At 35.0% G+C, this 20,404-nt stretch overlaps 2 protein-coding genes across 4 annotated transcripts in view; both read left to right on the top strand.

Moving 5' to 3' along the window:
* Nucleotides 1-11,436, top strand: part of mypn (myopalladin) — a 29,538-nt gene extending 18,102 nt beyond the window's left edge. The window contains exons 12-22 of one of the 2 annotated variants that reach the window (XM_067385668.1): nt 34-1,428; nt 3,007-3,148; nt 3,790-3,867; nt 4,981-5,202; nt 6,227-6,376; nt 6,467-6,543; nt 6,648-6,774; nt 6,990-7,197; nt 8,487-8,652; nt 8,920-9,053; nt 10,519-11,436. In XM_067385668.1, the coding sequence (XP_067241769.1) occupies nt 34-1,428; nt 3,007-3,148; nt 3,790-3,867; nt 4,981-5,202; nt 6,227-6,376; nt 6,467-6,543; nt 6,648-6,774; nt 6,990-7,197; nt 8,487-8,652; nt 8,920-9,053; nt 10,519-10,697 (2,878 nt within the window). In that variant the 3' untranslated portion in view covers nt 10,698-11,436. The remainder of the gene's footprint in view (nt 1-33; nt 1,429-3,006; nt 3,149-3,789; nt 3,868-4,980; nt 5,203-6,226; nt 6,377-6,466; nt 6,544-6,647; nt 6,775-6,989; nt 7,198-8,486; nt 8,653-8,919; nt 9,054-10,518) is intronic. The other variant, XM_067385669.1, reaches the window with a different exon arrangement.
* Nucleotides 11,437-13,738: 2,302 nt separating this feature from the next.
* gpatch11 (G patch domain containing 11) lies at nt 13,739-20,167 on the top strand. 2 transcript variants are annotated; one of them, XM_067385666.1, is made up of 8 exons: nt 13,739-13,886; nt 15,552-15,757; nt 15,872-15,913; nt 15,989-16,109; nt 16,877-16,967; nt 17,103-17,225; nt 19,811-19,892; nt 19,973-20,167. In XM_067385666.1, the coding sequence occupies exons 1-8, from the start codon at nt 13,837-13,839 to the stop codon at nt 20,029-20,031; spliced, it is 774 nt and encodes a 257-aa protein (XP_067241767.1). In that variant the 5' UTR covers nt 13,739-13,836; the 3' UTR covers nt 20,032-20,167. The 2 variants fall into 2 exon arrangements, with proteins under 2 accessions (XP_067241767.1, XP_067241766.1); XM_067385665.1 differs by having other exon boundaries at nt 15,552-15,778.
* Nucleotides 20,168-20,404: the final 237 nt, after the last annotated feature.

Raw genomic sequence — 20,404 nt, 5'->3', positions numbered from 1 at the left:
GAACTGTTTTCTCCTTCTTTCATCTTATCTTAGAGACCCAGTGCAGCTTCAGATCCTCCACAACCAGGTGCTTTTGGAACAGCAGCAGGAGAACGTCTCCCCAAGCCAAGAGTTACCACATTTAGACGGGACAAGTTATGAGCCACCACCTGTCACTCCAACTCACCCTCCTGCAAATCCAGTGCCATCCCCACTCCGACCACCTCTCGTTATTAACTCTAGTCCAATTCCACAGCTAATCCCTGCATCCATCCCTGCAGCACCTACTCTCACATTAAAATCTGCTCCTGTATCCCAATTGAGCATGCCTTTAACCAATTCCATGCCCTTGCCCCAACTTACTCCATCAGCCCCAACCTTACACAACCCCCCTCCAACACCTCAACAAAATCTAGTTCCTACTACTTTGTTGAATACTGTTCCACCAAGTATGGTTCCTTCTACCCTAATACCCCAAACAATTGTGGCGCACAATGTGGGGCCTATCTCACCCATTGCGACTCCTATGCCAAGTGTGATCCCAATAACTCAACCTGCAGGAGCTCTGCCTATGCCTCAATCAAATGTGGGACACTCTACACCTTTTCCCCAACTTATCATGGCTCCTTCCACCCAACCAAACCCTAACCACATGGCCAAAATGCCACCCATAACTCCTTCCAGTCATATATCACAAATAAACATGAATCCAACCTTGCAGATGAACTCTGTTCCCATTAGTGACATGAGTGTTGCCAAAACACAAGAATTGATGACACCTGATGCAGCAGCGGTGAACAGCATTACACCAAAATTAAAAACCACTTCAATTACTCATCCCAGCATTGCTCCACAAGACACACGTTCTCAAAGTGTGTCCTATCCACCCCCGAGTATCATCACCTCACCGCATCTGGTGAGAAATCCACCTGCGCCCATCCCGAGTCCTATGTCTCCACCTCTGATGAACAACACCCAGCCTCCACTTCCCGGGATTATCCCGATCTCTGCCCAGAGCTTCAGCTACACCAGGCCAAAGGAGTTCATCGCAGCCCAGACGCTCTCTCCTATCAGGAGTCCTTCTCCAACTGAGTCTCCTGTTCCAATGCTCCACGAATTAGCCGCGCAGATATTCCCAAAGTCAACACGGGAGCTCACGTCACCAGTCAACCAGTTTGCTCTGTCCCCAAGAAAGTTTCCAACAAGAGTTCTGGAGTGTCCAAGCAGCCCACCATATGTGTCCTCACCACCTCTTGTGCCTCCTGGGCTGGTGAATTCAGTGTTTTCTTTTAGACCTCAGTCACCACCACAAGCTTCTTCACCAACGTCTAGCAGCTCTACCCCCAGCCCCATCCAAAATCCAGTGGCCTTCCTTAGTTCTGTCCTTCCTTCACTGCCAACATCTCCTCTGACCAATGCCATGGGGCTGCCTAAGAGGGCCCCACCTGTGTAAGCAAACATAACATTTCATTATTATATTATAATAAGTTTTAAAGGTCACATTTTCTCTTAGGCCCTGTTTACACCTGGTATTAAGATGAGCTTTGTCGATAAGATCACAAGTGGTCGATGCTTAATACAGGTATAAACAGGGTCTAAAATGTTTTGAGCTTGTCCACATCCAGAGGTAGTCAAAAATGCTTATACAACTTTCATAGTGTAGGTCCGAACAGCCACAAAAGACCGGCTACTGACTTGATGCGTAATCATTATGGGAAGGGGGATTTAAACTTTGTCGGCTGAAGACCCAAGTTTGATTTGAAGATGAAAAACGTACCAAGCACAATGTTGGTATGCTCTCCTGTCATCTCCGGTCGTGTTTATATATAAATTGTGCAAGCTTTTTTTGTCTATTAGATCAAAAGATTTGAAAAACAAGCACACTTATCCGCCAATAGATCCTCCCCTCGAAGAAATCAGGACAGAATTGGTTGAAAGTGGGCAAAAGAGTTGGATTAAAACCACCAGGTGTAAACGGGTGTGTGTCTCCCTCGTCTACTTGTGATCTGATCGACCAAAACGCATCTTAAAGGATTAGTCCACTTTCAAATAAAATTTTCCTGATAATTTACTCACCCCCATGTCATCCAAGATGTTCATGTCTTTCTTTCTTCAGTCGAAAAGAAAGTAAGATTTTTGATGAAAACATTCCAGGATTATTCTCCTTATAGTGGACTTCAATGGCCTCCAGACGATTGAAGGTCAAAATTACAGTTTCAGTGCAGCTTCAAATGGCTTTAAACAACACCAGACGAGGAATAAGAGTCTTATCTAGAGAAACTATCGGTTATTTTCGCAAAAAATACAACTGTATATGCTTTATAAACACATTATCTCATTGCACGTGCTTCCGCTTTCTGTATACTTCAAAAAGCTTACGCTGTATGTCCTACGCCTTTCTTATTCTACTTATGGAACGAACGCGGCGCCAGTTCAGGAAATTTTATAAGGAAAATTTTATTTAAAAGTGGACTAATCCTTTAATACCAGGTGTAAACAGCGCTTAAGATACCACTCCAGTTGGCTATATCAGTAAGTCAGTTAGTCAGTGAGTTTAAATCAAGAAAACAGATGTGTAATTTGTGAACAAAAGAACTGATTCATTGAAAAGATTTGACTCGAAAGAATAATTTATTCAACTGTTTCTCCCTATGAACTTTCACAAAAGTGTCAAGAAGAGCTTGGGTGGACATCAAGATTCTCAGGGAATAACTACTTTTATGATTGTTTTATGTCATTTTTGAGCTTGACAACTCCCCAGTAGTCTTTCATTTTCACCATTTTAAAAAAAGAGGCCACTCAGTCCACAATAATCTTTAGAAACTCACGTTATTGTGTTTCATTGAAGAAAGAGATGGTTTTTCACCTCTAATGTGATTTACCCTAGTAAGATCAACATGCTTCTTAGTTATTAAACAACATTCCAGTCAGCCAATGAAATTTAAGGGTTATAATGAACCTTTTTGGGGCTTTGCTGAATCTTCTTGTGTTTCTTACCTCTGTCTCATTGTGTTTCTCCATGTTCAGGCCTCAAAGTTCAATGAAGAAGAATCAAAGAGTTTCCAGACTCCTGTCCGATGATGACATCCGCGAAAGCAAGGAAACACTCTTACAAGATATTGAGAAGAAGTTGCGATTTAAAGATGAACCACTTCGTTTTGGACAACAGGTATGAAGTGTCATAAATATTACAAAGATGTAAAAGTTTTTTTGTTTGACTAGTGTATAGTACAAATAGTAGGCCATGCCTTTGCAGGGTTGGCAGACATAATTATATACAATTGCTCATCTGTTTTAGTTCACTAAAGCAAGTTATAGATTGAGTTTCTGTAGGTGACACACAATTACTGAGGGTTTAATCTTGCTTTGTAATAGTTTTTTTGTGGGCATATACAAAACACTGATTGATGGAGATGGAGAAGGAATATGGAAGAAAAATATACCCCTAGATAACATGCCGTATATGTACTTTTGTTCTAAGTACCATATTTAGATGAACCTCTACTCTCAAATAAATCTCTGCTATATATATATATATATATATATATATATATATATATATATATATATATGCATACATACAAACATACGTGCATACATACACATATAGTGGCCATGCATCAGCAAAGACCTTCCCATTTAAGAATCACTCGTTTCACATTTCATGTGTCAAATATGCGTCCGCATCATGCACCATATTAACACTGTTTCTTGTCAGAGTAACACTATAACATCATTTATCACACATTTGTCTTGATGTGTGACAAGTGTCTGTGTTTACATCATCGTCATTCATCCTGTCCTCCATAGAAGCCGAGTTATGTGGGGGAAGTGAGCCGATCGCTCGGACCAAACATTCCCACTGCAACAGTCATTAACTATGACGAGGTACAAGGAATTTTCTCCTTTGCAAGCAGTGCTTTGTTCTGTAGTGCATTTTAATCAACATATAAGAATCAATTTGAAATAAAACAAGAAACAAGATCTTTCTGAGCTAATATAAAGTGGTAGATTTTTCCACTAATGGAGTTGCATGGAAAATAACTCTCTTTATATAGGGAGATGCGGCACGTTTCATCAGTTATGTTACGTTAAACAGAATGTTTAAAGGCCATGCAAACTTTAACATTAAAACCTGAAGTCAGACTCATTTAATAAATAATAAAAATATAGCAGTGTCATTGAAATGAATCGTAACTAATATTCTAACTAGAATTATATCACAAAAAGATCATGCATGAGCATCTTTAATTTTATTAAAAGCTACATGTTACGTACTAACTAAATGAGAACATTAATATCAGTGTTCAATGGATATCTCAAACTGAAGCAATAATGACATGAGCATTACATGAGCATGACTGTCATCTACAGTATAGGTTGCTGTTTTTCATCACAAACACAGTTCAGTGTCTATGTGAATGCAAATGGTGTCTGTGAGTAAACATGAGTGGTGGGCATGAGAGACTAGACAGAGATAGGAATGAACAGGGCTGTTCTGTATTATAAATAGAGGTGACTGCTTTCCGAGATGTTGGTGGTTGGCCAGATTTTACAGAGACAGACCAGTTGGTCAGGCCTCTTGATATACTGATAGGTACTTTTTTAAAATGGGAAGGAATCATGTCATGCTTTATTAGTGAGCAACGTTGGATATGTTTTTTTGCATCGAAAACAGTCTTAATTTATTTTTATATGACTGTTTTTAACCTCTCTTTAACCTCCAGAACTTGACGTTTTGATAATGTTATTAGTGTAATTGGTTCACATATTGTAAAATGTGTCACTGATCTGATCTTGTGACCTGACCACTGATTAGCATTGTCACTTATCAGATATAACTTGGTTTGTATGTTTCTTTATTGTTATTTTTAGACACAACTGTGATCATTTTGATTATTTAATTAAGCATCTGTACTGAAAACGTTAACTTTCAGTTAGCTACTGCAGATAATGTGATAATAGATAAGATAAGTTCATTTGATATTATGTGTTTTGTAGGAATACAAGGTGACGAGCTTTGAGCAGCGGCTAATGAGTGAGATTGAGTTTCGTTTGGAAAGAACTCCAGTCGAAGAGTCGGATGATGAAGTTCAGCATGATGAAATTCCCACTGGAAAATGTATCGCGCCCATTTTCGACAAGAAACTGAAGCATTTCAGGGCTGTGGAAGGGATTCCCGTCACATTTACCTGTAAAGTTGTTGGAATTCCAGTTCCTAAGGTGAGTGTTTGACCGACTGAGGGATTCTCTGATGTTATTGTAATGCAGGCGCTGAAAATAACTGATTTTGTTGTGTAGCGTACCATTAAAATTTTAATGTTTTTGAAAGAAGTCTCTTCTGCTCACCAAGGCTGCATTTATTTATCAAAAATACAGTAAAAATTGTGAAATATTATTATAATTTAAAATAGCTGTTTTCTATGTGAATATATAGTAAAGTATAATTTATTCCTGTGATCAAAGCTGAATTTTCAGCATCATTACTCCAGTCTTCAGTGTCAAATGATTATTCTGATATGCTGATTTGCTGCTCAAGAAACATTTATGATTATAATCAGTGTTGAAAACAGTTATGCCGTTCTCATATTTTTTGTTAAACAGTTGTTTCATTTTTTTTTTTTCAGGAGGCTTTGTTGAATAGAAAATTCAAAAGAACTGTTTATTTGAAATAGAAATATTTTATAATACTATAAATATCTTTACTGTCATTTTAATATGTTCTTGGTGAATAAAACTATATATATATATTAGGGCTGTCAATAGATTAAAATATTTAATCACGGTGAATAGAATAGAATAAAATAGAATTTTCTATTCTATTCTATTCTATTCTAAAGAACTGTTTATTTGAAAGAGAAAAATTTTATAATACTATAAATATCTTTACTGTCATTTTAATATGTTCTTGGTGAATAAAACTAATATATATATTAGGGCTGTCAATAGATTAAAATATTTAATTTTGATGAATAGAATAGAATAGAATAGAATAGAATAGAATAGAAAATTCAAAAGAACTGTTTATTTGAAATAGAAATATTTAATATTTTTTTATCAATTCAATATGTTCTTTTATTTGTATATATATATATATATATATATATATGTATATATGTATAAACTAGCTACCATGTGTGTGCTAGCTATAACTAGCTATATGTATGTGTGTTAAATATAAATATATGTTTCAGTTCTGTCTCCAAACTGCATCCTTATGGACTTTTATTTTGTACTCTTCACACAGGTTTACTGGTTTAAGGATGGAAAGCAGATTTTGAAGAAAAATGATCACTATAGGAAAATCAGAGAGGGTGATGGGACGTGTTCTTTACACATAGAAGCCACTACAAGTGACGATGACGGCAATTATACAGTCATGGCAGCAAATCCACAGGTAACGGCAGCACATATTCCAGAGACAACCATCGGAAATGACTTTGAGTTATAGTTTAAATGAAAGCCAAGCCTCTTTTCATGTCCACAGGGTAGAATAAGTTGCTCTGGCCATTTGATTGTCCAAACGGGTCCCGTGCGAAACCGGCCCTTGGTGCACTCTCAGAGGTGAGTTGCATCAATGCTTTCATTAAGTTCTTATACAGTTGCAATGGCTCACAAAGAGACACGTTTTATAGACTTGTTTGTATAACATTTCAACATTTTCACAGAGTCAGAGCGCGTGTACAGGAAGTGGAGGGAGAACCGACTCAAGAGCGTTTCTTCCGCCCGCACTTCCTGCAGGCTCCAGGAGACATGTTGGCCCATGAGGGCCGGCTCTGTCGGTTAGACTGCAAGGTACTGCGAGATATACAACATATATGAGCACTTAAAATATCATTGCATTTGCACATGGTTTATCTTAAAGCATGTTAAAAACACCACATAGACATATAAACAACATTAAAAACTTGATTTTCACCTCCGGGGGACTTTAAAACCATTTAAAAATCTTTTTGTCTAGTTTTTCTTAATTCAGTTTGCATGCTGTGAAATCTTCTTCTGTGCTGTAGGTGAGCGGATTACCCCATCCTGAAATCATGTGGCTTCTGAACGGGAAGCCCATATATCCAGACATAACTCATCGAATGCTTGTGAGAGAAAATGGGATCCATTCTCTGGTTATTGATCCTCTGACTCAAGCTGACGATGGGACGTACACCTGCATCGCCTCAAATAAAGCCGGACAGAGTTCATTCTGCCTTGACCTCAAAGTCGTGGGTGAGAGACCGATCGTTTCTGAGGCTCTTTTTAACATTAAAGTGCTACTGAAGCTCATTCCTGCCATATGAGATAAAAAATCATCCTTTGGTAAATCATAATTGTGACAAAAAATCAACATTATAAGATAAAAGTCACAATTATGACATTAAAAAGTTTAAATTATGGCATACTAAGTCAATTGTGGGATTAAAAAAAAATCATAATTATGAGATAAAAAGTTGAAATTGACAAATATTGTTGATTATTAAGTTATCTCATAATTAGACTTAGTTGTCATAACAGTGACTTTTTATCTCAATTTTGACTATCATAATTGGCTTGTCATAATTTCGACTGTCATTTTCATAATGACTTTTATCTCATAATGAGTTAATATCATAATTGACTTTTTATCTCAATTATGACTGTCAATTTTGTCATAATTTCGTATGTCATGACTTTTATCTCAATGAGTTGGTCATAACTGACTTTATCTCAATTTTGACACTTTGACTCATAAATGACATCATAATTTCAACTGTCATAATTAACTTTTTATCTCAATTTCAACTTTTTGTCAATTTTGCCATAATTTTGTCTTGACTTTTTAATGTCATAATGAGTTAGTGTCATAATTGACCATCTCATGTTCGACTTTTCGTCATTGTTTCATAATTTCATATATCATGATGATTTATCTCATAATGAGTTGGTCATAATTGAATTTTTATCTCAATTTTGACTTTTTGTCCCATTTTTTTTAATCTCATAATTATGAATTAGCTATCATAATAGTGACTTTTTCTCAATTTTGACAATTTGTAAATTTTGACTGTCATAATTCAGACTTTTTTTCTCATATTTATGACTTTTTCTCATGACTTTTTGTCATAATTTCAACTTTTTGTCTAATTTTCGACACTTTGATTTCATAAGTTACATTTTTGTCATAATTTTGACTTTTTAATCTCATTATTTCAATCGTTTTATGTCATAATTACAACTTTTTAATCTCAGAAATATGATTTACCAAAGCATGATTTTTTTGTGGTATGGGCTTCCATAAAGTACATCAGAAATGTTTGTGAAGATGCACATCTCTGTTATCAGTGGTGTCTTGTAAGAGTATGATTTTTAGTATGATTATTAGTAAGATTGAGTTTGTTTTCATGTAGTACAGAGTCAACAAGACTGAGCATGCTTGATCTTGAAAACCTCCATCTTAAATGCATGAAATTAGCTGACCCATATATAAATTGTGCATCAAATATTTGATCCTCTTTTCCCTGTCAAATAAACATTTACAGAAAAAGAGATAAAGCAGGCTCCACATTTTGTGGAAAAGCTGCAGAACACGGGCATCGCAGAAGGCACCCCGGTGCGTTTGGAGTGCAGAGTTGTGGGAATGCCACAGCCGCTCATTTACTGGAAGAAAGACAATGACACGATCCCTCACTCGAAGGACAGAGTTAGGTGAGTTGCTTGGTAAATATGTTCGCTAACCACTGGAAAAACCCGTCGAACCAACCATATGATGACCGTTCCTGCTCTGACATTGGATGAATAGTGAACTATATGAAACCAGCAAGCTGTTTTTTAGGGTTTTTCGGCAGAAGTGATGCGATGATGAACAATGTGCTTTGTTCTTTTGAGAACATGCATGCAGTATATAATACAGTAAATGAATAAAAAGCATATTAATACTTTTGAAATTCACATTCTGTATCTTTGTTGTCCCAGCATGCATCAGGACACTACAGGTTACGTATGTCTACTAATTCAGCCGACCAGAAAAGAAGATGCTGGCTGGTACACGGTGTCTGCGAAAAACGAGGCTGGAATCATATCATGCACAGCCAGACTAGACATTTACGGTGACTCTTTTATTTATTTATATGTTTCAGCACTGTAAATTTGTGAAGTTAAAACATAGTAAAGCTATAAAGTATTTAAGCTACAGATGTAACATTATTCCTCAATGATTTAAAGCACAGAGTACAGGACATTTACTAGCTGTACTGTATTAATGTAAGTACTGTATTAATACTCCATATAAAACTATTTTAAACATATTTCTAATTTCTAATTTTAAGAAGTTATTTTAATTATTCTAAACTATTGTATTATATTCCATCTAAAACTATTTTAATATAATGTTTCTAATTGTTTTAGGAATTTATTATAATACTTAAAATGAATACTATATTAATACTCAATTTAAAACAATTTAAAAATATATATTTCAAAGGAACTTAAGAAATGATACTAATACTTAAAAATTAAACTATATTAATACTCCATTTAAAACAATTTTGAAACAATCTGTCAAATGATTTAAAATGTTTCTAATAATTAAAAAATAAAATGAACTACTTTATTATACTCCATCTAAACCTATTAAAAGATAAAATGTCTAATTGTTTAAATAATTTTCTCCATCTAACAATTAAAAAAAAATAATAATAATTTAAGAAATTATTCTAATTAAAATAAATTAATACTCCATATAAAACTATTTGAAACATATTTTTTCCTATTATATTATTTTTTAAACTATTATATTATACTCCATCTAAAACTATTTTAATATAATGTTTCTAACTGTTTTAGGAATTTATTATAATAATTAAAATTAATACTCAATTTAAAACAATGTAAAAAAAATATTTCAAAGGAACTTAAGAAATTATTCTAATAATTAAAAATTTAACTATATTAATACTCCATTTAAAACAATTTTAAACAATCTAATTATTTTAAGAAATTATTCTAATAATTAAAATTTGAAATGAACTACTATATTATACTTTATCTAAACCTATTTAAAAATATTTTTTTCTAATTGTTTAAAGAATGTATTCCATTAATAAAAATTAAATTCTCCATTTTTTCTAATTAAAGAAATTATTCTAATTAAAATATATTAATACTCCATATAAAACTATAGTTTTTCCAAACTATTTTAAGAAATTATTCTAATAATAAAAAAATAAACTACCACCCTATTAATACTAAATTTCTAAATAAACAAAAATAAATGAATAAAAAAAATCTAATAATCATAATGCATGCTTTTTAATGCCATTATATTAATAGACACACAACATTCAATATTTGTATTTTCATAAATTCATTTTTCACTACAGGACTAGTGAAGTGAACTGCAAAAAGATTATTAATAAAGGCGAAGAAATCCTAAAAGAAATAGTGACCTGTTACAGCACCAAAAACATACACTTCCCTTGTTGTTGTGTCAACTATCTGACTAAATCATTAAGTGAGTTTCTCACAGCACACACTGAACACAGAAGACTTTAACACATCTGTTTGTGTGTGCAGCTCAGTGGCATCAGCACGTCCCTCCACCTCTGAAGAGAACACAGATCCCTGCCAGTCGCTACACTGCTCTGACCGGACACGGACTGGATATAAAGTCAGCCTTCCCCATGAGTGACAACGGCCCCGTCATGTTCCTCGCCTCCCGATCGGGCCGAACACAAGAGAGCGAGGAGCTGTAGATGCTCGCAGGTTCATGATGGTGTGTTCAGTTGTTGGTAGCTAGTTTAGCAGTCTAAACTCAAACAAGCATCTGATTTGGACAAACACTTTGATTTAACAATATTTGCACAAGATTTTTTCCCCCTTTATCATGAAATTTATGCCATTTGAGGCATTTTTGTTCTGGTCAGTTTGTTGTAATCCTTTGGCTGTTCTGCCTTACATATCACATATATTATACAATTATGTAATATTGTTTTATTAGACTGTGTGTCTGTTGCATTACCAACTGTGAATGTAAAAGCTTCTGCAGGTTTCATTCAACAAAACTCTTCGACTACTACTATTGATTCATATTTCAAGCACGAGTCATATCAGCAAGATTACAGATTTAGAGATCAATCAAAACTTTGCATTTCCATCCTAAGTGAATCACAGTTCTGCTGAAATCATCACATTTATTGTTGTTTTAATAATAAAGTACTACAGAAGAATGGGGAAAAACGGTCGTACCTAAATTCTCTTGCACTGCACATGGAAGGAATGTTTATATAATATTGTTCCTGAAGAATAAATACTACAAAATTCTCTGCAATGTGACAGAATCAGAAATATATTAGATATTATAAATTGTTGTGGAAGTTTACAAAGCCTTTAATCAAATGTATTGTTATACAATCACTAGGATACATAAATGCAAATACCTGATTTGTGAACATGTACAATAGTTGTTTTTCTTGAAAATAAAGTTATATTTATTCAAACACAGACAGTGTTTTGTATTATTTGTGTACTGAAGCAATGTGTAAGATTTCTGTCCGCTAGAGGTCGCTAGAAGCCTATTCAGAACAAAGGCGTAGCTTGATGACGCCAAGTTTGAGAGCAGAATCTTGGGACATGTGGTCCACCTCAACGGCCGGTGGAAAATAAATCGGGATAGGACTCGGCCTCGGGAAGAAATCATGTTCATGGATGAGATTATTAACATTACTGTAGTATGAAGCAGAGCAGGAGCTGGAGCGATTGATCAACACCATAAAAGATCAACACACGCCTCACGAGCAAGGGACTTTTATTATGACACAGTCGCCGGCGCCGCTTCCGCTTTTCCGGTCAAGAGTATGAGGTAACGCAGCTCTGTTTATCATATTAGATACATTTGAGAATGTTGAAAATTATAACATTTATAACGTCTATAATTATAACGTTACTCTGTGCTCGGCTGCTGTGAGACACTGTTACACACTGTATTACTGTTGTTAAAAATAAAGCTCTGATTATGCTATGTTAGCTACTTCACAAAATAGTGTTTTTCTCTGAGGCATGGTAAAGCATGAGACTCACAAAACATCAAGAAAATTAGATTTAAACAATAAGACTAAATGTGTTGAGCTATATAACAATAATTAGTTTTCTGTCTATAAATATAACCAAACAGTTGTTCTCTTGTCTATTAAAACATGTAAATATTAAAGCGTCTTTGGTGTTTCCATGGTTACAAAATAAACGCGGAAATCGAGGGTAACGCGGGTATGACGTGATTGACAGGCGACTCCTCACACATCCCGGAGTCTTGGTTAAAATTGCAATTTTGTCACGATTAACAAATAGTTGGAAACATTTGGGATATTGTAAGTGCTCAACTGAACAAAATATATAACGCTGGCCTAGTGGTTTTTAGATATTTTTTACTGTAAAATTCTTACATATTGCACCTTTAAATGTGCAATCCAATGTTGTGTATTGATACTATAAACTCAAAAATACTCAATAATACCAGGAACTTGAATAATACAAAAATGATACCAATATTATTGGGCTACATTTATTGCAATTCATGATTTCATTTTAAAGCTCCAATAAGTAAGATTTTTGCAGTAAAATATCCAAAGTGTTATATATTTTGCTCAGTTGAGCACTTTAGTTGAACAATATCCCAAATGATTCCAACTATTTGTAAATTGTAAGAAAATCACGATTTTACCAAGGATATGCGACGTATGAGGAGTCGCCTGTCAATGGTGTCATATCCGCGTTACCCTCGGTTTCCGGTTTTATTTAGAAGAAAACACTATTTTTTTCAAGTAGCTAAGTAATACAGTATTTTCTCCATCATACAATACGTTTTAAAATTAATTGCATGCCATTTATCAACACAAGCCATCCAGCATTTAATATGATATTCTAAAATCGATCTAGATTACTGCAGTGTGTAACAGTGTCTCACAACATGTCGACAGACAAGACAGAGCAGGTTACTTATGATATTAAGCAAAGTCTCAAATTGTGTAATTTTTTTAAGAAATTCGGACAATAAAAACCATTTTGTGGCTCTTTAATGTGTCGTGACATATCGCTGTAGCGCCTCAGTTCAAGCGGCTCGTGAACCGATCATCTCTTCTTACTAGTTAATTTATTAGCATCAAATAAACATGAATGTACATCAGAAGGAATGTGGTTCCAAATGCGGAATGACATCAGTACACACCATTTTTCAAGTTCAAGTCCACTGATGTTAATCTTCTAACTCCTGACTGCTTTGTCGGACAAAATGGTAGGATTCGGCGTTATGATTGGTTAGATCGCCTGTCAATCAAACTCCAGGCGAAGGATCAATAAAAGTTCTGCTGCTCTCGAGTCGGCCCTGCGCTGCTTAATACTACAGTAATGTTAATAATCTCATCCATGAACATGATTTCTGCTCAAGTCCCGTTCCGATTCTTTTCCTCTGGCAGTGAGTTGAAGACAACATTTCACAAAATTCCGCACTCAAACTCGACGTCATCAAGCTACGCATTTGTTTTGAATAGGCGACCTCTAGCGGCGAATAATTTACATATTGTAGCTTTAAGGGTCTTCCTGTCAACATAACGGTAAATAAACCCCAACCTGCTTTATTTTCTTCAATATATTTCTTTAATATATATATATATATATATATATATATATATATATATATATAAATTTATATTAAAATGTTGGTAGCTAAATGTTTTTCTGTCATTAGGAAGGACAGATCACCGTCTAAATAGGAACCTAATACACTTGCTGCGGCGTTCCAGTCGGACTCATTTACTGTAAGGAACAACAACAGTGATCCAAGGGATTTCATTTCTATTTCAAATATAATTTGTTTTCAATCATTGATTAATTGCACAGATGGCAGATGATGAAGACGATTACATGTCGGACGCTTTCCTGAACAAAATGTGAGTTTAAAACGTATTTTGAAATGATACCCTGTTATTGTCAGAGTGAGTTTGATGTTTGCTAATGCGTGAGTTCACGCATAAGAACATTTTACATGTATGTTTAAATGTAATGCAGGTTTCTTAGATCATTAATCCATGAAAATCTGCGGCAAAAACACATAAAACAGCTCTGAATGACGGTGAAGTGATGCTCACTAAAACAAACCCTTAGGAAAATTAGCCATGGATTTACTGCAAAATAAAAACAATAAATCATGGTCATCGTAGTTAAACAAATTAACCATGATTTTGATACACTAACCATAGTTTAATCATGGTATTTTTGTAATAAAACTGTGGTTATACAAATGGTAATCAAACATGGTTACTACACGTTTACTATAATAAAACCATGATTATTTTCCATGAAGGAAAACATGGTAATGCCATGTTTTGTTATTGGACGTGTACCATAGTATCATGGCACCATTTTTGAAGTATAGCATGATTTTTTTTTTTTTTTTTTTAAACATGAAATTAGGGATGCACCGATATGAAAAATTTGGCTGATACGATAACCGATAATTCTTTATATTTGAAAGCAGATAACCGATATATTGGCCGATAAATCAAAATCAAAATTTTTATTTGATTTTTGAGAGCCTGATTATAAAAACAAAAGTCTCACCATTAAAAGCCATGTCCCAAGCACACAATTATGTTCTCATTACATTACGTAAAAATGAACAATACTGGCCGATAACGATATGGTGGCCGATATATCTTGCATCCCTGCATGAAATTAGTGTAAACCCCGTATGATACCAGTAAAATGTGTTAATACAGCAAATAAATACAAATGTTTCAGTTCAGAATTATTCCTAGTAGTTAAACAAATTAACCATAGTTTAAACATGGTATTTTTGTAGTAAAACTGTGATTATACAAATGGTAGTCAGTCCGCCAAAAAAAACATGGTTACTACACTTTTACTATAATAAAACCATGATTATTTTGATTATTTTTTGTAAAGGAAAACATGGTAATGCTATTTTTTGTTATTGGACGTGTACCATCTTTGAAGTATAGCATGATAATTTTTTTAAAACATGAAATTAGGGAACATTTTGGCCGATATGATAACCGATAATAATTTACATTTGAAAGCCGATAACCGATATATAGGCCGATAAATCTAAATCAACACTTTTTTATATGATTTTTGAGAGCCTGATTACCAAAACAAAAGTCTCACCATTAAAAGCCATGTCCCAAGCACATAATTATAATGTTCTCATTATAATATTATGTAGCTTATATGACAGACTTGCGCTGCACATGTTGCACTTCCTTTCTGAAGTGATTTTCAATTATTTTTCAAGCAATTCAAAACCATCATGGCAGACAGTGCACATCTGAAGAAAATCCATCAATTATTTATCAGCTTTAATATATCAGCCAAACTTTCTTATCGGGCCGATAACGATAACATTAAAAATGTACATATATCGGCTGATACCGATATGGTGGCCGATATATCGTGCATCCCAACATGAAATTAGTGTAAACCAGTAAAAGGTGCTATTACAGCAAATAAACACAAATGCTTCAGTTCAGCCTACTGTCATCCTAAATAAGACACCGTGTCATATGTGTTGTTTTGACGCTCTCACACATGTACAGCTCAGATGTTCGGCCTGGCGTGCCGATGGTGAAGCGTGTGAAAGATGCCTTGAGAAAGGAGGCAGTGCAGAAGGAGAAGAACACACAGAACCGACAGAAGAGCTTCAGAGAGCAGGAGCGCGAGAGTCGCGAGGCCGCGCTGCAGAGCTCCATAAGCACTCAAAATAAAGGCTTTGCGTTACTGCAGAAGATGGGATATAAAGAAGGTCAAGGCCTGGGCAAACAGGGTCAGTGATTCGGACTTTTAAGGGGTCCATTTGCTTTTGAAAAAAAAATAAAAAATATCCAGAGTGTAATTGTTTTGTGTTTTTATGCTGCAGGTGCTGGGCGGGTTGAGCCGGTTCCTCTCAACATCAAAACAGGTTGATGGGTGTTTCTGGTTTTGTATTGTTGATGATGTAAGTAAGACATTGTTCAGAAACTCTGATGTTTTTCAGACAGAGGCGGCATTGGAATGGAAGAACTCAAGAAGAGGAAAGCAGAGGAGGAACTTCAGAATTACCGGAGAAAAGTGCAAATGAAACAACATGTGGAAAAGAAATCGCTTGAGGATTTTAGGTATAAACCTGCAGATGATATCAAATCAAGCTCATGTTTTTAACCCTATAAATCATATTTGATAGATGAATTTGGCCAATATTATTAAAACTTCACTGTTAAAGGTCTTTTAGTATAATTGTACAAACGTCTTCCTTCAGCTCGTGTCTTTCTGCTGTGAAATCTGCACTGATTTTTATCAAGTAAACATAAGAGTAACTTTGATATTGTTAGTAATATTTCAACTGGGCTAAAGCAACTTCGGTTCACTTGATTATCCAGACATCATTTATTACAAAAATCATGACTATTAAATATGATTTTGAAGAAGGTTTATTTGTTCATCTCTCAATCATCATTGTATTGCATTGCATTATAAGTTTTAAAACTAAAAACCTCTGATCATAAAATTAAGCATTTAAATATAATCTTACTAAAACATATTATTAGCAGATATTGATATTTACATGCATTTTATGAAAGTATATCTGCTATACTGTTATAAGTATCTCATTGATTTACATTACAAGCATCAGAATTTCATCTTACTTTGTGTCCATATAAATATCAGCATCTGCACCATATTTTTGCTCTTTTTGAATAAAACTGAGGTGTTTTTCCTCCATATTCTCACTATATCATATTATATGAGCCGTAAAAGCCTGATGCATCAAATATGATGCTCAACAAAAAACACATATGCAAACTTTTTTTGTGTGTGTGTTCAATAAGATTTCATGTGTCAGGCTTTAATCTTCTCTGTGTCTTGGATACGGTCTTCATTACAGAGTGCGTAAGAGAACCGAAAGAGAAGAGCGTCAAACACAGAGCGACCTGTGGAAGAGCCAGCGGGCCTGTGAACAGCTGGACAGCCAGAAGGTCTTTATTACAATAAAGACTTCATCTTGAGGATTGAATCTGAGTTTGAACATATTTGCATGAATGGAAATGAGCTTTTCTGGAGAATCTCCAAACTCATGATTCGCTCATTTACTGTTACGATTCTTCTTTTAGGGCATCACTGCTCCCAGAGACAGCTGGTACTGGCCTGAAGTAGTGAAAGATGAGGATGAAGACGAGGAGGAGGAAGAGGAAACAAAACCTGAGGGAAGTGACGATGAGGAGGAGGAACTAACAGTGAGTTGCACTGAACTGAAATGTTTTATCATTTGTCTTCCAATAACTGAATGTTTGAGCTAGATGAAAAAGTGCAAATGACATTGTTTTTGTCTGTCATGCTGTATAAACAAAATCAAATGACATACCAACCAAGAGAATATGTAGCATAGCAGACGACAACTAATAAAGAGAGATATGACACATAAAGCTTAACAAAACAAACATAACATAAAACATAAAGACGCTGCTTTGCAGGCTGGCTCAAAAGTCTGTCATCTCTCCATTCTCCTCCTTATTGGCGTCTTTTATCTGCCGATTTCAATCCGCTAACTGATGAACATGTGCGTCAGCCTAAGAGAAAGAGAGCATGTCTGTACTCGTGGAGATAGAGAAACGCCAAAGTAAACAAGGGAAGGACAACAGAAAGAATAAGCGTGAAACACAGACTAAACCACCTGACTGTAGCTACAGAATCGACCTGAGCCTTTTGCAGCATTTCTTTAAATGCTCAGACCAAGACAAAACCTTTTCCAAATGGAGGCATGAACTAGCAATAGGAATTTGCATTAAATTGTTAGTTCACCCAAAAATTAAAATTCTGTCATTAATTACTCTCCCTCATGTCGTTCCACACCCGTAAGACCTTCGTTCATCTTCAGAACACAAATTAAGATATTTTTGATGAAATCTGATGGCTCAGTGAGGCCTGCATTGACAGCAAGATAATTTACACTTTCAGTGCCCAGAATGTTATGAAGCGACGAGAATACTTTTTGTGAATAAAAAAAACAAAATAACGACTTTATTAAACAATATCTAGTGATGGGCGATTTCAAAACACTGCTACATGAAGCTTTTGTTTCGAATCAGTGGTTTGGAGCGTGCATCAAACTGCACGTGATTTCAGTAAACGAGACTTTGTCATGTCATAAGTGTTTTGAAATTTCAATGGTTCGCCACTGGGGGGGGGCGTGACTTTAGCAGTTTAATACGTGCTCCGAACCACTGATTCGAAACAAAAGATTCGTAAAGCTTCATGAAGCAGTGTTTTGAAATCACTAGATATTGTTGAATAAAGTTCTTATTTAGTTTTCTTGGTGCACAAAAAGTATTCTCGTCACTTCATAACATTAAGGTTGAACCACTGTAGTCACATGAACTGTTATAAATATGTCTTTAGTAGCTTTCTGAGCATTGAAAGTGTTAATTTACTTGCTGGCAATTAGGCCTCATCAGATTTCATCAAAAATATCTTAATTTGTGTTCTGAAGATTAACAAAGGTCTTACGGGTGTGAAACGACATGAGGGCGAGTAATTAATGACTGAATTTTCATTTTTGGGTGAACTTCTTTAATCAAGATCCCAGACGCGGATAGTTTACACCTTACTGAGGGACAGAAGGTAATATCATGAGGAACAGGTAGAATAGTCAGCGTTTGATCATTTTAAGAGATTTGAAGTGATATAAAATGATATTTCCCCTTCAATTTCCTTCATCTAACCCACATCAAATAAGCACACATATACATTAACGAGATGCAATTGTTAGAAACTACTTTTAAACTACTTTGTTCATCTCTGATGATTGTGTCATTGTAATTAATATAAAGTTATGACAGCCTCTGAGGAATAATTTTATGGGGACAAAACCTTTTTGTTTTTTTCCTTTAATTTACTGAAAGGCTATACTTCTGCTTTATCACTGTAACAGTTAAACAAATCAAGTGCATAATAAATATGCATGTACATATACTGTACACTACATGATACAAACATTGTTATTCAGCTGATTATGAAGTTGTCCATGTTCATCTGACTTTAGCAGGGATGTAAACAGGTAAGGGGGAAAAAGGTGAGAACATTGCACGGGGCGGGGCACGGATTTTTTATTTTGCTTTACATGCTCATTTGTAGTTATTTTTTATTACCCTATATGTCCAAAATGGTAATTTTTCATGAAAAAAATTAACATATTGTTGCAACATTTTACCAAAATTAACATTTGGTTAAAATCTCACGTTATAAAAGACGAAGTGCTAATGAGGTAATTTGCATTAAAGACTCTGGTAAATGGCACCCCCCCCCTCCACTGTAAGCAAAGTACTTACAAACTCTCTAACTTACAAATACAAGTATTGCCTTTTGCCCTGTTTCTCTTGACATGAGCCCATTGTACCAGTTGTACTGAGACATTTCAAATGATACCGAACATGACGTGCATTGACACAGAACATTATATTCTTTATATAGTCATTCTGAGTGAAGAGAAGAGTGGGTAAAGGGAAGGAAGTGGGGGAGAAGGAACAAATGTGAAGGAAGGACAAAAGGGAAAGAAGCATTCCCGCATTTTCACTCTGTGGGGTGTGGAGACAGATGTCTGTGTGTGTTTGTACTGTCTGTATCGCAGGAGAAAAATGTGTATATATATATTTATTTAGATTAGATAATAGTAGGAAAAAACCTGATGTATCTAATAGTTATTTTAAAAAGTAATTTGACACCAAATTGTACCTGTTTATTTATGGGAAGTGCCTTACGTTCAATATATTAAGCTGTTTTGTATTATTTTGAAGCACATCATGCTGTTCTCTTTCCTTTACAGCCTTTAGACAAGCTGCAGTTTCTCACTTCATATTTGCGAGGAGTTCATTTTTACTGCATATGGTGTGGGACGGCGTATAACGGTAAGAAGTGTTCATGTATAATGACTGTTTGAGTGGATACATGAATAATGAATAAAACACTGAATGATCTCGTCCCACAGATGAGCAGGATTTGAGCTCCAACTGTCCCGGCGACACGGCAGCAGATCATGACGACTAGAGCACTGATCGGAAACACTTTGTTTTAATTGCATAGCTGTGTTTATTTATGTTTTCCTTTTCATTCATTAAATGTTGCATTGATGTTTTGATTATAATTGCGTGTCCATGTTTTGCATAATTATTGCTGACTTTAATTGTCCTTCGTAATCACAATCAAACATTTTTGGTTGCATATTTATTCATACTTTTATTACCCAGTGCATTGTGGGGTGGAGTGTGTGACAATACTATTTATAGATGAACAATAAGTTAATAATTAGACTAAAACATATTTAAAGATTCAGAAAAGTTTTGTATAATACACTCAGTGCAGTAAGTTCACAAAAATATATAACACATAAAATAAGTTTAAATTACATTAAGTATTGCCA

Source organism: Chanodichthys erythropterus, chromosome 5 (assembly GCF_024489055.1).
Source record: "Chanodichthys erythropterus isolate Z2021 chromosome 5, ASM2448905v1, whole genome shotgun sequence".
NCBI lineage: Eukaryota > Metazoa > Chordata > Actinopteri > Cypriniformes > Xenocyprididae > Chanodichthys > Chanodichthys erythropterus.
This window is presented reverse-complemented; position numbering and strand designations above follow the sequence as displayed.